This window comes from Populus nigra, chromosome 1 (genome assembly GCF_951802175.1).
Source record: "Populus nigra chromosome 1, ddPopNigr1.1, whole genome shotgun sequence".
NCBI lineage: Eukaryota > Viridiplantae > Streptophyta > Magnoliopsida > Malpighiales > Salicaceae > Populus > Populus nigra.
Window position 1 is genome coordinate 13,817,971 of NC_084852.1, and position 19,064 is coordinate 13,837,034.

The window sequence follows — 19,064 nt, forward strand, 5'->3', positions numbered from 1 at the left end:
ACATCCTAAAAAACTAATGACTTAAATAATAAATACAAAATGAAATTGACTAAATAATTATACGCCTTAGAAATATTACGCAAGGCTGAATACATAATATGTAAAAACAAATATTTAAAAGCAATATAATTTAAAAACAAATATTATTTATTTTAAAAAGTAAACTTCATTTGTATAAAACATAAATTAGAATAATATCTTGAAAAATAAAATAGAAACAACAACAACAACAACAACAAAACTTATATTAAAAAAAAAATACAAGATCTAAGTCATGGAATCGGGATAAACTCATAGAAAAAACTTGAAGATAATTACAAAATTAATATTAAAAAAAAATACAGAACAATAAGATCGTATGAAGTCGAATTCCCAATAAATCAAATGTTGAAAGATGAAACCAAGAAAAAAAATTACACTAAAGAATAATAAAAAATAAGGGTGAGAAAAATATTAATTAGAGGGATAAAAATATTCAATTGGAGGGTTTAATTGAATTAAAAATAACTTTAATATAAGAAAATTTAATTTAAGGATGAAATTGATTGAAAAAAAATTCAACTAAAGTGCCCAAGACAAAATTAGAAATTTTAAAAAATCAAAATCAAAATAAAAAACCAAACATATAAGAAATTACAATTGAAGGACTAAATTGAAAAAAAATAAAAACTTCTATAAATGGAAAAGAAATAAAAAAATATTAATTGAATGAGGACTAAAATTGAAAAGTAAGAAACAAAGAGGACAGTGGTATATATTACATGGAAGGAAGAAAACAAAAATCAAACGACCATCGGTGATAATCCGACTACTATAAGTTGTCACATGCCACTCTAAATGAAAAAGGACACGACAACACATTTATGAAGACAACGAAAGGCCAGTTATGTCCATCAATTGATATCACACACACCGTCTGAATGACATAAACACCATCTACGTGCTGAGGCGTGCTGAGCACGCTCTGATAACTTTAAGTATTAAAAATTCAAAAAAATATAAAAAATACAAAATGCCCTCACGACCCCAACAATTATATAAAATATCCATATAAAAATACAAAAAATATCTCCAAATACTAAGCTGATGTTTTATCTCTTCTAAGATCAAAGAAGTAATTGTATTGTACATTAAAATTTAAAAATTCCAAAACATCTTTATCCAATATCACAATAAGGTTTTGACTCAAAGAAAAATTCGTATTTTTACTGTTAAGAAGTTTATACAAAGTTAAGAATACCCTTTGTCAACCGTTCTATATTTTATTGACTTTGAAAATAAAAAAAATATTTTTAATGTATAAAAAAAGACGTTAACACTCCCACGAGAGATACTTAATTTTTTGGACCAAAAAATACAAATGTAATTTTATTATAGCCCAAAATACAAGGAGTGAAACACGCACACCAATTATTATTTTAGGTAACACTTAACATGGTTGGAGGAGACATTACCAGGAAAGGACAGAAAGCAAAGAAAAAAATGATTTAATTTAATTATACGAGTGAGTCATATAATTAAATATTTCCCCACAAACAGTGCACTAAACCACACCACAGGAAGGTAGTCATTTATTTAATTTGTCGTTTGATAACCACTTATTCAAATTTAAATAATAATAATAAAAATAATAATAAAAAGAGTCAATACATCACCAGCATTGAAAGCAAAAGAGCAACAGAAAGAAAGAAGGAAACCGAACCACCGCAATCACAACACCATTCCATTGGCTAGCTTTGGTGGTTGAGAAAAAGAAAGGAAGCGAGAGAGAGAGAGAGAGAGAGAGAGACTTCACCTCTGTCTCTCTAAATTATATCATATTTTACTATTTCTTGAAGCAAAGTCTTTGCTTACAAAATACAGATCTCTCTTTCTGTTGCTGTTATGTTCGGCTTATAATTTCTTGTAAGTGGTGCTAATTCTTATCATGCCTTTAGATCTTCCTTTCTCTTTCTAACCTTCAACTACCGCTCTCTCTCTGGTACTTCTCTCTCTCTCTCTCTGCTAGTTTTTGAATTGAATAATTCTTGATGATCCTGTTTAATTGATCCTGTTGTTTGCCGATTTAGGATCGATCGGAAATGGTGGTATCCGGCTCCATCACGCCTGGACAGGTTCCATTTTCTTAAGCATTTTCTCTTCTTTTTATCTTTTTATATTATGAATTTTATGTATTACAGACTCAATCTCATTGATTTATTGCTCAACTTGTGTGTAACGGAGAGAGGCTTTGCTCGGTTGTTGTTATGAAATGTACCAGGTTTCGTTTTTGCTTGGATTTATCCCAGTTTTTGTTGCCTGGATATATTCAGAGTTCCTAGAGTATAAGAAAACTTCATCCCCTCACAAAGTGTGAGTTTCCTCTTACTTCAAATCACATTTTAATTTCTTGTCTATTCTGCGCTGCCAATGGTGAACTTTAGATTTGGCTTTATATATCTATGAACTGACACTGATCTTGGGGGAAATGCTAATGAACAGAAGTCTATCTTTGTTAAGGCAAGAATACGGAGATTCCAAATGCTTGCTTGGTCCGTCTTTATATTGAAGAGAGTTTTAAATTACATAAGCCTTCCTGTTTTGTAGCCTATGCTAGATACTTGTTTCGTGTGGATTAGCTGGTTAGATAAATAATTAGCTAGTTAAGATTGGAGTGATGGCCCTTATTTTATGATAGTGTGTGTAACTGATGATTAACTGGAGTATACCGTTTAGTGTCAATTTAGTTGCCATTATTTGAAGTTTGCTGATGCTGTATAACCCATGTTACTTTCATGCGTTCAAAAGAATCTAAGCTAGTAATGTGTAATTAGATGTTGATTGAATAACTTTTCTTCTACTTGTGGCACAGATGTGCTGATATCTTATTTACAGATTAATTACATTGGAAAACATATGTTCCAAAATTTTCTGATGCTGACCATGTGACTTATCTGGATTACAGTCATTCAGATAATAATCTGCTTGACTTGGAGAAGGAGACAATCAAGGAAGATGATCGGGCTGTTTTGCTGGAGGGAGGCCTCCCTAGATCAGCATCTGCCAAATTTCATAGTTCTGCCATCAAAATGAACTTAATTAGGTTGCTTGCCACATTATATGCAGTATTGTCATGGAGTTTCTTATATACGAATCTCTTAAAAGTTTTTTTCTTAACTTCTGTATCTAATTGTCTTCCAGGTTTATGACTTTGGATGACTCTTTCTTGCTAGAAAACCGAGCAACTTTGAGAGCAATGTAAGTCATAAACTCTTTAGATAATGAATACATGCTTCTGTTGGTTTTCCTTGCTTTCTCTAGTTTTACCGTACAAATTCTTGTAGGTCTGAGTTTGGGGCAGTCTTGTTGTACTTCTATATCTGTGATCGCACAAATATACTGGGAGAATCTACCAAGGTGCTTATTTCATGTCCATTGGTCATGTGTTTATTTGCCATGATTTCATCTCTGACAGCTTTGCTTGCAATGAAATAATCTGCTCAAGTATATTAATGCTAATGCCTTCTTATTTTACTTTTGGGTTTGATGTTCTCTGGACAGAGCTACAATCGTGACCTTTTTGTTTTCCTATATATTCTTCTCATCATAGTCTCATCAATGACTTCATTGAGGAAACATACTGACAAGTCAGCTTTCACTGGAAAATCCATGCTTTACCTTAACCGGCATCAGACTGAGGAGTGGAAAGGATGGATGCAGGTAATATCTTCTTGATTAAGCTTTTTACTTGTACAGAAATTTTATGAATGCAAAATTCATAAAAGTTCTAAAACTTGTATTGAGCTATGCTTGGTTGACTGCAGAGAACAAAATGTACACTTGCACCTTTCCTCTGTTGTACTTATAGATTGGAATTCATTTTTGTAACACCAAATTTGCCTATGATTATCGTGGCATATTTTTTAGTCATGCTATGTATTTTCATATGGCCATAGGTAGTGTGATTATTCTCACTTCTTTATTAATGTTATTCTGATATCAGACTGACTAGATGAAAATCTGTCCCAAATATTTGATCTTTTATTCTTGTAGTTAGTGTATCCCAATTCTGATAAAAAATTCCCCAAGAAATCGGAAAATTATGTGTGGAATGCAATATGATTTTGCTTTCAATCATTCAAAGAAATCAGATTGGTATTCATTAAAATCCTTAGTCATATGTGGCAATCTGATGTGTTAGTTGGATATTAGAGATTGTTTACACTGCTAGCTCTGTATATAGAATAATTTGCTGCATTTGTTGTGTATAATAAATAGCTCTGCAAAGTCTAAGGCCACATTAACTCTTTTTTTTTCCCCTTCTGCAACAGGTCCTATTCTTGATGTACCATTATTTTGCCGCAGCAGAGATATACAATGCAATACGTATCTTTATTGCTGCATATGTTTGGATGACTGGATTTGGCAACTTTTCTTATTATTACATTAGAAAGGATTTTAGCTTAGCTCGCTTTTCTCAGGTCATATCACTGATTCTCTACACCTTATATTATTTCATAATAGCATGTTATATGCCATGTTTCCTTCTTTCTTTCTTTTCTTTTGGTATACATTTCTTATAAAAATGATTTTAAATGCATGTTACTTGGTGCAGATGATGTGGCGGCTCAATTTCTTTGTGGCATTTTGCTGTATTATCCTTAACAATGACTACATGCTGTATTATATTTGCCCAATGCACACTCTATTCACTTTAATGGTCTATGGAGCGCTTGGTATTTTTAACAAGTATAATGAGAATAGCTCAGTGATGGCTGTGAAGATTCTTTCATGCTTTCTTGTGGTTATCTTGATTTGGGAAATCCCTGGAGTTTTTGACTTTCTCTGGAGTCCATTAACTTTCCTATTAGGTTAGTATCTTACATTTTTATCTTGTTTTGATTCATAATCATTTGCTTAGTGACCTTCAACTCTGTGTGCACTTTAATGAGATGAGACTCAGAGTTAAAAATGTCGCAGATTTTTTCATTTTTTTCTCTCTTTAAACCAAAGATCAGTTATCTTCTGTTTGTTGTTTTTCTATTGTAATAATTTTAATGGCCTTAATTAGTCTCCATTGTTGTTCTGCATGTATATCTCTCTTGTTATTTAATTTTTATGCTTTATTTTTTTGTTGTCAGGAAAGAAATTTTTTCTTCTAGAATTATCCATAATGGAAATTTGGTTAATTTAGCTTGATCAAGTGTCAAGATTCAAGTTCAGTTGGAATATCGTGATTGCTTCCCTGCTTCAGCATGTGCTTAATAGTTATATCTTTATGGCAGGCTATTCTGATCCTGCAAAGCCAGACCTTCCTAGGCTGCATGAGTGGCACTTCAGATCTGGACTTGATCGCTATATATGGATCATTGGGATGATATATGCATATTTTCACCCCAATGTAATTACTTGAACTGTGGTCACATTAATTATTTCTTCTTGCTACCCCAACAACTAAAATTTCAAAATGTCTTGAGATTTCAGATTGAGAAGTGGATGGAGAAATTGGAGGAATCTGAAACCAAGAAAAAACTGTCAATCAAAACAGGCATAGTAGCTGTTTCAGTATCTGTGAGTTGCATGACTCTGTCTACACATTATTACCATTAAATTTTTTATAATCTATTTTTCATCCTTTGGTGATGGTTTGATCTCTTTCTTTTTCCTTCCAAGGTTGGTTATTTGTGGTATGAATATATATACAAGCTGGACAAAGTTTCTTACAACAAGTACCACCCCTACACATCATGGATACCCATAACGTATGTATCAAGGATGCATGTATATATTTGTGTTTGTGCGCTCTTTCCTTTTTCCCTTTTTAAGAAGCTTATTACAGATGAAGGACATTTAGGGACCTCTATGAATGGTGTGCAGAATATGTGTTCTTAATATTGTCTAATCTACTCTTCCAGCATCTTATTATAATATCTACATTGTGTGATCCAGTGTTTACATTTGCTTGCGGAATTGCACTCAGCAGCTCCGGAATTTCTCTTCGACTCTCTTTGTGTATGTTATCTTCCCTGTATATATGTTTTTATTGGCAGTGACTTCTCATGGTTTTCCTTTTTTGTTTGAATAACCATGCTAATTTTGCACTAACTCTAATTTGTTTGCTTTAAATCCACAGTTGGCTTGGCAAGATAACTTTGGAGACCTATATTTCACAGTTCCACATCTGGCTGAGGTTTGAGGATTAACTATTTGGTTTCTTTCATTTTTACTTTTCTATTTCAATGTTTTTCTCCATTTTCATTCTTACCAGCCTGGATAATTTACTGAATTTGAATCATAGATAGGTATCCTTAAAGTAGTTTTTATGGGCACCCTCACAAAGCTCAAGACATCACTAAACCAGCAATTGCGCTGTGAAATGCAACAAAGAAATCCAACCATGATATCATTATAGGACTTCACATTGATCCATTTTGGTCGTTACCTTTTTTATAAAGCAATTCTAACAAGGTTGTATGTTTAAACATTGCATGTCATTTAATAATCAAATGCTCATTTTTCCACATACCTTTTTGAGTGATGGACTATGGGCTTCTTTAAGAATCGTGTGATCAATTGCAAGTTTCTTTGGCAACATGTTGATAGTTTTGAAGATGACATGCAATAAGTATAATGTTTGATGGCTTGTGTGAGAAAAGGGTGTAAAGTAGTAGTGTCAAGAAAACGTCATATTTGGTACTGAATAATTAAATGTCTAAATAATTAAAACAATTAAAACAAAACAGAGTACATTTTAATAAATACGTTTCTGACTAGTTTCACAGTAAGTGACTAGACAAATCTGTGAATATGTTTTTGAATTCAAGAGCTTGGGGCTAATGGAATAGCAATTTAAAATACATGAAATATCCATGCAAGAATTACAATTGGGGTTCTGCTTCTGGTCTGTATGGGTTTTTATTGGACAAGTAATTTTATTAAAATAAGAGAGCACAAGTTTGTAAATTCAGTACAGAAGATCAACCCTTGTAAACTGAAAATGAAAATAAACAATAAGATAGGGAAGGGAAGGGACATAAATGATTCTTTATGAGATCATTCTTGTGTGCCTAATCTATAACAAACCCAATATAATTGTAGTTTGTGGCTTCGAGTTAGCAACTTCTATTTTGTTCTTCTTTTCTTCTATTCTGTTGATATGTCTATCATCTTTTTTAGCTCGTTCTCCACATAGGTTCTCTTTTTAAATTATATTGATTTATGTTTAAAGAAACCTCATGCACACTTCAATGGGTAAAGGTTGTGAAGAATTATAAAGATAAAGAATTCATGAATATGCATAATGCACAGAAAAGAAAAACCTTATTTAACACAATGGCAAGTCTCTCTATTCATGAGAAAGAACACTCAGAGGGGAAAGAATTGCTTGAGTTTACAGATATCTATTTTGATAGAGCGAGGTGAAAATGCATTTCTAACTTCCTGTCTTGCATTTGCAGATCGGACATTCCCAATGGACAGCCTAAGTGGCTCCTTTCTTTTATTCCAGAATATCCATTACTGAATTTCATGCTTACAACAGCCATCTATGTTCTAGTAAGTAAACTTGTTCTTGACCACATAATGATATCAGGAATAATGGTAGCAACAAAGACAATATTTATCCTTATGCTGCTATCTTTACTTGCTTCTGCAGGTTTCTCATCGACTTTTTGAATTGACCAATACACTAAAGACAGTTTTCATACCCACAAAAGACAATAAGCGGCTGTTTTACAACTCTGTTGCCGGGGCTGCTATTTCTCTGTGTTTGTACTGTGTTGCCGTCATTCTCCTTCACATCCCTCATTCACCGGTAAGCCCCTCACTTCCGTGTTTGAGAATAATCTGGTAGCTTGTGTTGATCTAGAATTATGCAGCCAACCGTACAAGATGCTTGATGGCTGTCTATCTGCCGATGGAATTTTGTTATGATCTGAGTCTCACTTGGATGTTCATTACCTGCATTTGACATTCAATTAACACAAGCTTCTAATACAGGCCTGAAAAATGAAGACCAAAGAGGAGACTACATAGAAGTTTTCTGTTGGATGTACAGAGAGACAAGTAGAGTGAAATAAGGATACTTGGAAGATGTTGCTCAGAGTTTCAGCTCAAGACATTCAACAAAGTTGAAGAAAAAACCCTCCATTTCCATCCTGGACTTGGTATTTGGCTTGGGAATGGAAGGCATGACAGGAAGAAGATTCTTTTTCTAATTACACAGATCACCATATATTCTTATCTGTTTTTTGATTTTTTATCCAACGATGCAAGTTGTAGTTCCTGTGACGTAGATTTGCTGTTTTGCAACAAACGAGTTGAGATTCAATTCTAATGCAAATATTTTTATGTGTCCTGTTACTTGTCTGGTGCAATTATATTTTCTGAAAAAAGAAAATATAAATAACAACCTGAAAGCAAGTCACCTCTCTTTTTTCTCTTTCTTTTTTCTGTTTAATGTTCTTCAATGGTTAAATTGTAATTAATATCAGGATTTCTTTTTATTATTCTTTAGGTTAAATTGTAATGTAAAATACCCCTTCAATAAAACAAATACCCTGATCGCATCATCATCTTCTGTATTCTTCGCTCTAATTAAAAATAAAAAAAATAAAAAAACCCAAAAACACTTGGATCGAGGGTGTCATCGTCTTCGACGGTGTTTGCAGAAGTCAACGCTCTCTTTGTCTGCAACTTTCGACAACCATTCTATTGTTGAAAAGTCAAGAGCTGTTGGCCCATCGTTTTTATTAAAAAGAACTTCAGAAATATTCCAATAACCTCTAGCCATTCATTTCCAACCTCAAAACTAAATTTAATCCACTCAAGAAATAAATAAATAGAATGAATTAATGAATGAAAAAACTAAAATATATTTTCAGGCCTCCATATAATTTTTCTTACTATTTCATGGTTGTCATCAACGCTAATAGACTCATCTCTCGAACAAGAACACATCCACACCAAAATTATTAGTTTTTGTAACATGAATGGTATTTGGAGGTATTTAAAAAAAAATTGTTGTTATTTATTATTTTTGCATTTTTTAATTATATTATTTAAATAACTAATTTAATCAATAACACGAATTTCAACATTTTTTTCCTTGCCCACAGCAGAATGCCAACCATAAATTTAGCAATAAACCATACAAAGAGTTAGAAATATTTGAAGAATAAAATAAAAAATGGAACATGAAAAGCATAGTGGAAGACAAATCTCATTTATATAAATATTATTACTCTCCTTAGAAAGGAAATTTCAATGGACTTGGACTTGAACTTATAATACTCCATACATATATTTATATTAGTCTAAGATAATTCAAAAGACTTAAAAGATAAATACATATTTAATAGTTACATGTATATATCTAGAAGACACCTAAGAGAACTAAAAGACACTTTGAATGAAGACTTTAAAATTAATTCTAACACTCCCCCTTAATTTTGAAAGTCATACGGTTCTTGAAATTTGAATTTTGATGAAGGATACTCATGAAAATTTTCAATATCTTTTTTTTTTGTCATATTACATCCATAATTAATTTTCTAGAATTAACTTCCATCTTCAACTTGGGAAGATCTCTCTTGCATTTTCGTCTCAACCACTCCTTTCATCATGGCTAGCTAATGACATTCCATGTCATTTCTTCAATTTGTTTTTCTTTAATTATTGTCTTTGTCTGAACATGGCTACTCCTAGCCATATTTCTCCTTTTATGGTTGTTGCCACAATTATCTAGCCAAACATCTCTTTTTAATATTTGGCTCTTCAAGTGACCATTCCATTTCTTCAAGCTGCTGCCTTCTTCTTGTCATGGCTCTTTGGCCATTTCTTATCTCTTGTAGGAAGAGTTCTCTTCTCTTCTTCATGTGTGGTCTCTCTTGTACCACATCTCATCTCTTGTGTAAGAAGTTGTTAACTTGTACTAAGCCTCTTTATCTTTTTTTGATGCAATTCAAGTTATTGTCTTTTTCTTGTCATGACTCTTTAGCCATTTCTCATCTTTTTTTGATGCAAGAGTTTTTCTCTTCTCTTTTTGATGCAAGGTCTCAATTCTCTTGTTGGGAGCTATCATCTTGCACCTCCATTTTTCTTTTTTAGACGTCACTTGTCCATCCACTCTATTTTGGGATTTCACACTTTAATCCCTCTAAAAGCTTACTAGATCGAACTAGCTCTAATACCATGTTAGAAATACATTTGAAGGAGAAAAGGAAAGCATGGGAACATGAGAAGCATGATGGAAGTCTCTTAAGAGAGGAAGTCTCAATGACCTGAACTTGGACTTAGACTTGCAATACTCCATACATATATTTATACTAGTCTAGGATAATTCAAAAGACATAAAAGATAAACACATATTTAATAGTTACATGCATATACCTAGGAGACACCTAGGAGAACTAAAAGACACTTTGAATGAAGATTTCAAATACCAAATTTGTTGGAAAAACAATAACAGAGCAGAGAAGGGGTTACTACTCACACAATTTGGTGAAATACAATACACTAAATAATGGTTCTCTCACACCTTTCATTATCAAATCCATATAATATATAGAGACATTATAAAATGTCTTTTACAATCTTCTAAGTACTTAATTAATATTAGACTCTTCAATACTTACTCTAGATTCATAGTATCTCTATATTCATAGTATTTCTAGATTCATAGTATTCTAATTTGAATAGTTATTTATTGTACTAACTTCAATACACTTAATCTTGGTAAACAAGTTTAATAACTAACATTCTCCCCTCTTAAACTTGTTCCATCCATCTTCATGATTCCAAGCTTCTTCTGCAAATAACAGAAAACATTAGTCTTTAATGGCTTTGTAAAAATATCAGCAAATTGTTCATGAGTTTTGACATGAACTAACTCCACATCACCTTCTTTTATGTGCTCTCTGGTGAAGTGAAATCAAGTATCAATATGTTTTGAATGTTTATGATGATCTGGATTCTTTGTAAGTGTTATAGCAGACTTGTTATCAACAAAGATTCGTGTAGCCTTACTTTGTTTTTACTGCAAATCTTCCATCAGTTTCCTTAACCATATTGCATGACACACACACGATGCAACAACAATGTATTTTGCTTCACATGTGGATAATGCAACAATAAACTGTTTCTTTGATGTCCATGTGAAAGTTGTTTCTTCCATAAAGAATATAAATCCAGTTGTGCTTTTTCTGTCTTCCAAGATTCCTGCCCAATCACTATCACTGTAACTTATAATTTCAAGATTCTATGAGGATGAATAAAAAAATTCATAGCTTGCAGTTCCTTTAACAAAATGAAAAATCCTCTTTGCTGTCTTCAAATGTGAACTTCTTGGCTTCTCCATATATCTGCTAATCAAGCCAACTCCGAACAGAATGTTTGATCTGGAACATGTTAGATAACACAAGCAACCAACAATACTTTTGTAGTATATAGAATTAACTAAATCTCCTTCTCCTTCTTTAGTTAACTTGGTTTCATATTCAACTGGATTGTCTGCTGGATAACAATCTGTCATAGCAAATGTCTTCAAAACTTCTATTGCATACTTGACTTGTGAAATAAAGATTCTATCACTACAATGCTTCACCTTTAATCCTAGAAAATAGGCCATGAGACTTAAGACTATCATTTCAAATTACTTCACAATGGATTGCTTGAAGTCTTGAATCATAATTGGATCATCCCCTGTGAAAGTATACCATCAATTTATAAACAAACAAACATTACTCTGCCTTATAAACATTTATTCACATATAATACATGTTCATAAAGGCATCTTGTGAATCCTTTCTGTGAAAGATAACCATCAATTCTGGAGTTCCATACTCTTGGTGCTTATTTAAGCCTATAAAGAGCTTTCTTCAATATGCAAACCTTCTTTTCTTCTTCTCTCACCATAAAGCCAGCTGGTTGTTCTACATACACTTCCTCTTCAAGGTTGCCGTTCAAGAATGCTGAATTTACATCCATTTGAAATATCTTCCATCTTTTATGAGTTGTTAGGGAAATCATCAATCTTACTGTTTCCATTCTTGCTACCGGAGTAAAAACATCATAATCAACTCCATATTGTTTCTTGTACCCTCTCGCTACTAATTTGGCTTTATGCTTTTTAATTTCTCCTTTTGCATTCCTCTTTGTCTTGAAGATCCATTTTACTTTTATTGCATTGTATCCTTCGGGAAGTGTTGCCAATTCCCATGTATTATTTTTAATGATGGAATTGATCTCCTCCATTGCTTTCTTCTATCTATCTTCTTGATATGCTTCTTTAAATGTAATAGGATCATTTCCTGAAAATAAACAAAGCATATTAACATCATCAAGATTGATTCTTTCTGTTATATTATAAATCTCTTGTATGCTCTTTGTCTTTCTGCATTACTCATTACTTCCTCTTCTCTTGTTGATTCTGGTTCAGTGTAACCATCTTCAACTAACTCCCATAACTCTTGTGATCTTAGTATTGCCTTGTATTGAATACACCACAGATCATAATTTTGTTTAGTAAGACGGGGAATATGAAACTGAGAATTGTTATTGCTGGAAGCTATATCTACTCTCAAGCTCTGATACCAAATTTGTTGGAAAAACATAATAGAACAAAGGAGAGGTTACTACTCACACAATCTGGTGGAATACAATACACTAAATAATGGTACTCTCACACCTTTCCTTATCAAATCCATACAATATATATAGACATTATAAAATGTCTTTTACAATCTTTAAAGTATTTAATTAACATTAGATTCTTCATTTAATTTGAACTTCACTTTTCCTCCCCTTAATTCATGGTGTTCCTATTTAATTCCTTTCCTTTCCATTTTACTTTTGATCCATTGATGTTACAGGGAAAGATTCAGTGCAACTAGTTACTTTTTTTTACCCCCCATCTCCTCTGCTTAATTATTGCATCTATCCATTTGATGCAGCCGGATCACTATACTATGAACTCAGAAGCTTGCAAAACATAATCTTTTTTCATTTCACTAGCGAAACCTAACAGCTTCTTACAAGTTACGTTCAGAAGTTTGCATACTGTATGCTGCTGTATTCATGTATCGACTTACTCTCTCGTTTGTGCATCCCAATTGGGGTTCACTGCCATATCCTCTTTCTTCCTTAACTCACAGAAGTTGACTCCTTTCACATCCAATTCTCCGGTCCTTCTCACCATCTCCTCCACTTTCCTTGTCTTCCTAAATGACACTACAGGGTCGGATTTATATGCAGAGTCAGCGCTTCGGCCATGAATGGATTGTCACTTGGGTTCAATTTGCTCTAAAACAAGAAACATTCAAGGCAGTTTAGAATATGATATTCTTTCGATCACAGTGTGTTTGAACGAGGCAAAGTGTCCTCTTTCATGACTTTGATTTGGATAGCTTTATCTGCGCAGGTTTTCTCTATTGGTTCTGTAGGATTGGTTTACAAAGAGATTGTATTTAGGAGCTATTTTTTAAAGATTTTTTTATTTAAAAATATATTAAAATAATATATATTTTTAATTTTTTAAAAATTTATTTTTAACATTATCACATTAAAAATAATTTAAAATTAAAAAAAAATTTAATTTTTTTTTAAATACTGTTACAAATGTTCTGAAACGGCTCCTCCAATGTCTCGGTAATTTGAGTTTGCCAAAAGTTCGTGTCCTAGCCAACGTGATCTTTTTTCATGACAAAATGAATGGTATAAAGGTGATTTTATTGGTGTTGGGCCGTTGGCTATTGGGGACTTTGTTTTTTACGTCTATCAGCACGATCTTGACAATTAGAAAAAACTTACTTCTCCAAGCAAAGTTAACGTGAAATTATAATAATGTAATTATAAATTTATTATTGAAAAAAAAAACAATTGAATTAGGTGGTGGGGGCAAGGTTGTTTTTTGACCGTGAGATAATTATCTTTAATAAATTCTATATGTTAAATTTGTTATTTTTTATTTCTTTCACAACAAAATTACTACTTTAGCTTCAGAATAAAAAATTATATTATCTTTTACTCAAGGGTGTTTTAGTCATTTTATTTATTCAGAATAGTGCAATTACTTTGATGTTTTTAATGACAAAAACAATATAACTCTCTTATAAGTATTTTTTATATATAATTTTACATTGGTTTTGTTGTAATTTCGGAGGTTGTTCATGAGTATTATTTTAATTTTGCATTGCACATGCCTGTATGTTGATAGCTTCCACGCCGTTAAAGCGATGCGTGTGGGGGCAATCTAACCACCAAAAACCTTATTATAGGACGACATTTGAAAGATTTCAATGCTCTCAACACGGTGGAGCAACGCGTGTACCAAAAATATCTCTAGTTTGACATTATTAATCATTTTTTTCCTTTTCTTCTCTCTCTCTTCCTTGAACTTTGTGTCAACCCTTGCAAAATCTCATACTATCTCTTTCAATTTCTTTTTTCTTCACATTTAATCCATATTCTTTTGATTATTATTTTTATTTTATTTTAGAATAAGTTATAAAATTACAAATGTTTTTAAATTTCACTCCTACTATTTTTTAATATATAAATAATCTATAAAATTATAAATTTTTCTCAATTTCACTTCTATATTTTTTTTTTACTTTCAAATTCAATCCTTATTCTCTTAATTGTTATTTATTTTGCTTGAGATCATTTTTATTTTTTAAAAACATTTAATCGTCGGGTTTTGTTTTTATCAAATTTTATCCTTATTTTTTTGTTGCTATTTTCCTTTTCTTTTGCAAGTTTTTTTATTAATATTTTTTCATTGATTTCTTCATTCAAAATTAAATTGGTTAAGAATTAAACTTCTTGATTGAATTTAGATCCAGGATTTTATTGGTTGTGAATTTTTGAGATTAGATAAGGTTTATAAGATTCTCCTGAATATACTTGGTTTTTGTATTTTGTTTTTGAAGGTGATTTCCTTGGTGTTGGGCTGTTGGCTATTCGGGACTTTGTTTCTTACGTCTATCAGCACGATCTTGACAATTAGAAAAAACTTAATTCTCCAAGCAAAGTTAACGTGAAATTATAATAATGTAATTATAAATTTATTATTGAAAAAAAAAACAATTGAATTAGATGGTGGGGGCAAGGTTGGTTTTTGACCGTGAGATAATTATCTTTAATAAATTCTATATGTTAAATTTGTTACTTTTTATTTCTTTCACAACAAAATTACTACTTTAGCTTCAGAATAAAAAAATTATATTATCTTTGACTCAAGGGTGTTTTAGACATTTTATTTATTCAGAATAGTGCAATTACTTTGATGTTTTTAATGACAAAAACAATATAACTCTCTTATAAGTATTTTTTATATATAATTTTACATTGGTTTTGTTGTAATTTCGGAGGTTGTTCATGAGTATTATTTTAATTTTGCGTTGCACATGCTTGTATGTTGATAGCTTCCACGCCGTTCAAGCGATGCGTGTGGGGGCAATCTAACCACCAAAAACCTCATTATAGGGCGACATTTGAAAGATTTCAATGCTCTCTACACGGTGGCGCAACGCGTGTACCAAAAATATCTCTAGTTTGATATTATTAATCATTTTTTTTCCTTTTCTTCTCTCTCTCTTCCTTGAACTTTGTGTCAACCCTTGCAAAATCTCATACTATCTCCTTCGATTTCTTTTTTCTTCACATTTAATCCATATTCTTTTGATTATTATTTTTATTTTATTTTAGAATAAGTTATAAAATTACAAATGTTTTTTAATTTCACTCATACTATTTTTTAATATATAAATAATCTATAAAATTATAAATTTTTCTCAATTTCACTTCTATATTTTTTTTTAACTTTCAAATTCAGTCCTTATTCTTTTAATTGTTATTTATTTTGCTTGAGATCATTTTTATTTTTAAAAAACATTTAATCGTCGGGTTTTGTTTTTATCGAATTTTATCCTCATTTTTTTGTTGCTATTTTCCTTTTCTTTTGCAAGTTTTTTTATTAATATTTTTTCATTGATTTCTTCATTCAAAATTAAATTGGTTAAGAATTAAACTTCTTGATTGAATTTAGATCCAGGATTTTATTGGTTGTGAATTTTTGAGATTAGATAAGGTTTATAAGATTCTCCTGAATATACTTGGTTTTTGTATTTTGTTTTTGAAGGTGATTTCCTTGGTGTTGTGGTGTTGGCTATTCGGGACTTTGTTTCTTACGTCTATCAGCACGATCTTGACAAATAGAAAAAACTTAATTCTCCAAGCAAAGTTAACGTGAAATTATAATAATGTAATTATAAATTTATTATTGAAAAAAAAAACAATTGAATTAGATGGTGGGGGCAAGGTTGGTTTTTGACCGTGAGATAATTATCTTTAATAAATTCTATATGTTAAATTTGTTACTTTTTATTTCTTTCACAACAAAATTACTACTTTAGCTTCAGAATAAAAAAATTATATTATCTTTGACTCAAGGGTGTTTTAGACATTTTATTTATTCAGAATAGTGCAATTACTTTGATGTTTTTAATGACAAAAACAATATAACTCTCTTATAAGTATTTTTTATATATAATTTTACATTGGTTTTGTTGTAATTTCGGAGGTTGTTCATGAGTATTATTTTAATTTTGCGTTGCACATGCTTGTATGTTGATAGCTTCCACGCCGTTCAAGCGATGCGTGTGGGGGCAATCTAACCACCAAAAACCTCATTATAGGGCGACATTTGAAAGATTTCAATGCTCTCTACACGGTGGCGCAACGCGTGTACCAAAAATATCTCTAGTTTGATATTATTAATCATTTTTTTTCCTTTTCTTCTCTCTCTCTTCCTTGAACTTTGTGTCAACCCTTGCAAAATCTCATACTATCTCCTTCGATTTCTTTTTTCTTCACATTTAATCCATATTCTTTTGATTATTATTTTTATTTTATTTTAGAATAAGTTATAAAATTACAAATGTTTTTTAATTTCACTCATACTATTTTTTAATATATAAATAATCTATAAAATTATAAATTTTTCTCAATTTCACTTCTATATTTTTTTTTAACTTTCAAATTCAGTCCTTATTCTTTTAATTGTTATTTATTTTGCTTGAGATCATTTTTATTTTTAAAAAACATTTAATCGTCGGGTTTTGTTTTTATCGAATTTTATCCTCATTTTTTTGTTGCTATTTTCCTTTTCTTTTGCAAGTTTTTTTATTAATATTTTTTCATTGATTTCTTCATTCAAAATTAAATTGGTTAAGAATTAAACTTCTTGATTGAATTTAGATCCAGGATTTTATTGGTTGTGAATTTTTGAGATTAGATAAGGTTTATAAGATTCTCCTGAATATACTTGGTTTTTGTATTTTGTTTTTGAAGGTGATTTCCTTGGTGTTGTGGTGTTGGCTATTCGGGACTTTGTTTCTTACGTCTATCAGCACGATCTTGACAAATAGAAAAAACTTAATTCTCCAAGCAAAGTTAACGTGAAATTATAATAATGTAATTATAAATTTATTATTGAAAAAAAAAACAATTGAATTAGATGGTGGGGGCAAGGTTGGTTTTTGACCGTGAGATAATTATCTTTAATAAATTCTATATGTTAAATTTGTTACTTTTTATTTCTTTCACAACAAAATTACTACTTTAGCTTCAGAATAAAAAAATTATATTATCTTTGACTCAAGGGTGTTTTAGACATTTTATTTATTCAGAATAGTGCAATTACTTTGATGTTTTTAATGACAAAAACAATATAACTCTCTTATAAGTATTTTTTATATATAATTTTACATTGGTTTTGTTGTAATTTCGGAGGTTGTTCATGAGTATTATTTTAATTTTGCGTTGCACATGCTTGTATGTTGATAGCTTCCACGCCGTTCAAGCGATGCGTGTGGGGGCAATCTAACCACCAAAAACCTCATTATAGGGCGACATTTGAAAGATTTCAATGCTCTCTACACGGTGGCGCAACGCGTGTACCAAAAATATCTCTAGTTTGATATTATTAATCATTTTTTTTCCTTTTCTTCTCTCTCTCTTCCTTGAACTTTGTGTCAACCCTTGCAAAATCTCATACTATCTCCTTCGATTTCTTTTTTCTTCACATTTAATCCATATTCTTTTGATTATTATTTTTATTTTATTTTAGAATAAGTTATAAAATTACAAATGTTTTTTAATTTCACTCATACTATTTTTTAATATATAAATAATCTATAAAATTATAAATTTTTCTCAATTTCACTTCTATATTTTTTTTTAACTTTCAAATTCAGTCCTTATTCTTTTAATTGTTATTTATTTTGCTTGAGATCATTTTTATTTTTAAAAAACATTTAATCGTCGGGTTTTGTTTTTATCGAATTTTATCCTCATTTTTTTGTTGCTATTTTCCTTTTCTTTTGCAAGTTTTTTTATTAATATTTTTTCATTGATTTCTTCATTCAAAATTAAATTGGTTAAGAATTAAACTTCTTGATTGAATTTAGATCCAGGATTTTATTGGTTGTGAATTTTTGAGATTAGATAAGGTTTATAAGATTCTCCTGAATATACTTGGTTTTTGTATTTTGTTTTTGAAGGTGATTTCCTTGGTGTTGTGGTGTTGGCTATTCGGGACTTTGTTTCTTACGTCTATCAGCACGATCTTTACAATTAGAAAAAACTTAATTCTCCAAGCAAAGTTAACGTGAAATTATAATAATGTAATTATAAATTTATTATTGAAAAAAAAAACAATTGAATTAGATGGTGGGGGCAAGGTTGTTGTTTGACCGTGAGATAATTATCTTTAATAAATTCTATATGTTAAATTTGTTACTTTTTATTTCTTTCACAACAAAATTACTACTTTAGCTTCAGAATAAAAAAATTATATTATCTTTGACTCAATGGTGTTTTAGTCATTTTATTTATTCAGAATAGTGCAATTACTTTGATGTTTTTAATAACAAAAACAATATAACTCTCTTATAAGTATTTTTTATTATATAATTTTACATTGGTTTTGTTGTAATTTCGGAGGTTGTTCATGAGTATTATTTTAATTTTGCGTTGCACATGCCTGTATGTTGATAGCTCCCACGCCGTTCAAGCGATGCGTGTGG

The 19,064-nt window shown here is 30.8% G+C and overlaps 1 protein-coding gene across 1 annotated transcript; it reads left to right on the forward strand.

Moving 5' to 3' along the window:
- The first annotated feature begins 1,681 nt into the window (after positions 1–1,681).
- LOC133704779 (protein REDUCED WALL ACETYLATION 4-like) lies at positions 1,682–8,335 on the forward strand. The gene is made up of 17 exons (XM_062129754.1): positions 1,682–1,981; positions 2,070–2,114; positions 2,261–2,352; positions 2,945–3,082; positions 3,181–3,237; positions 3,324–3,396; positions 3,541–3,699; positions 4,311–4,460; positions 4,595–4,850; positions 5,265–5,380; positions 5,464–5,550; positions 5,653–5,741; positions 5,929–5,991; positions 6,113–6,169; positions 7,437–7,533; positions 7,634–7,792; positions 7,978–8,335. Exons 2-17 carry the CDS (start codon positions 2,082–2,084, stop codon positions 7,981–7,983), a joined length of 1,632 nt encoding a protein of 543 aa, XP_061985738.1. The 5' UTR covers positions 1,682–1,981; positions 2,070–2,081; the 3' UTR covers positions 7,984–8,335.
- The last annotated feature ends 10,729 nt before the right edge of the window (positions 8,336–19,064 follow it).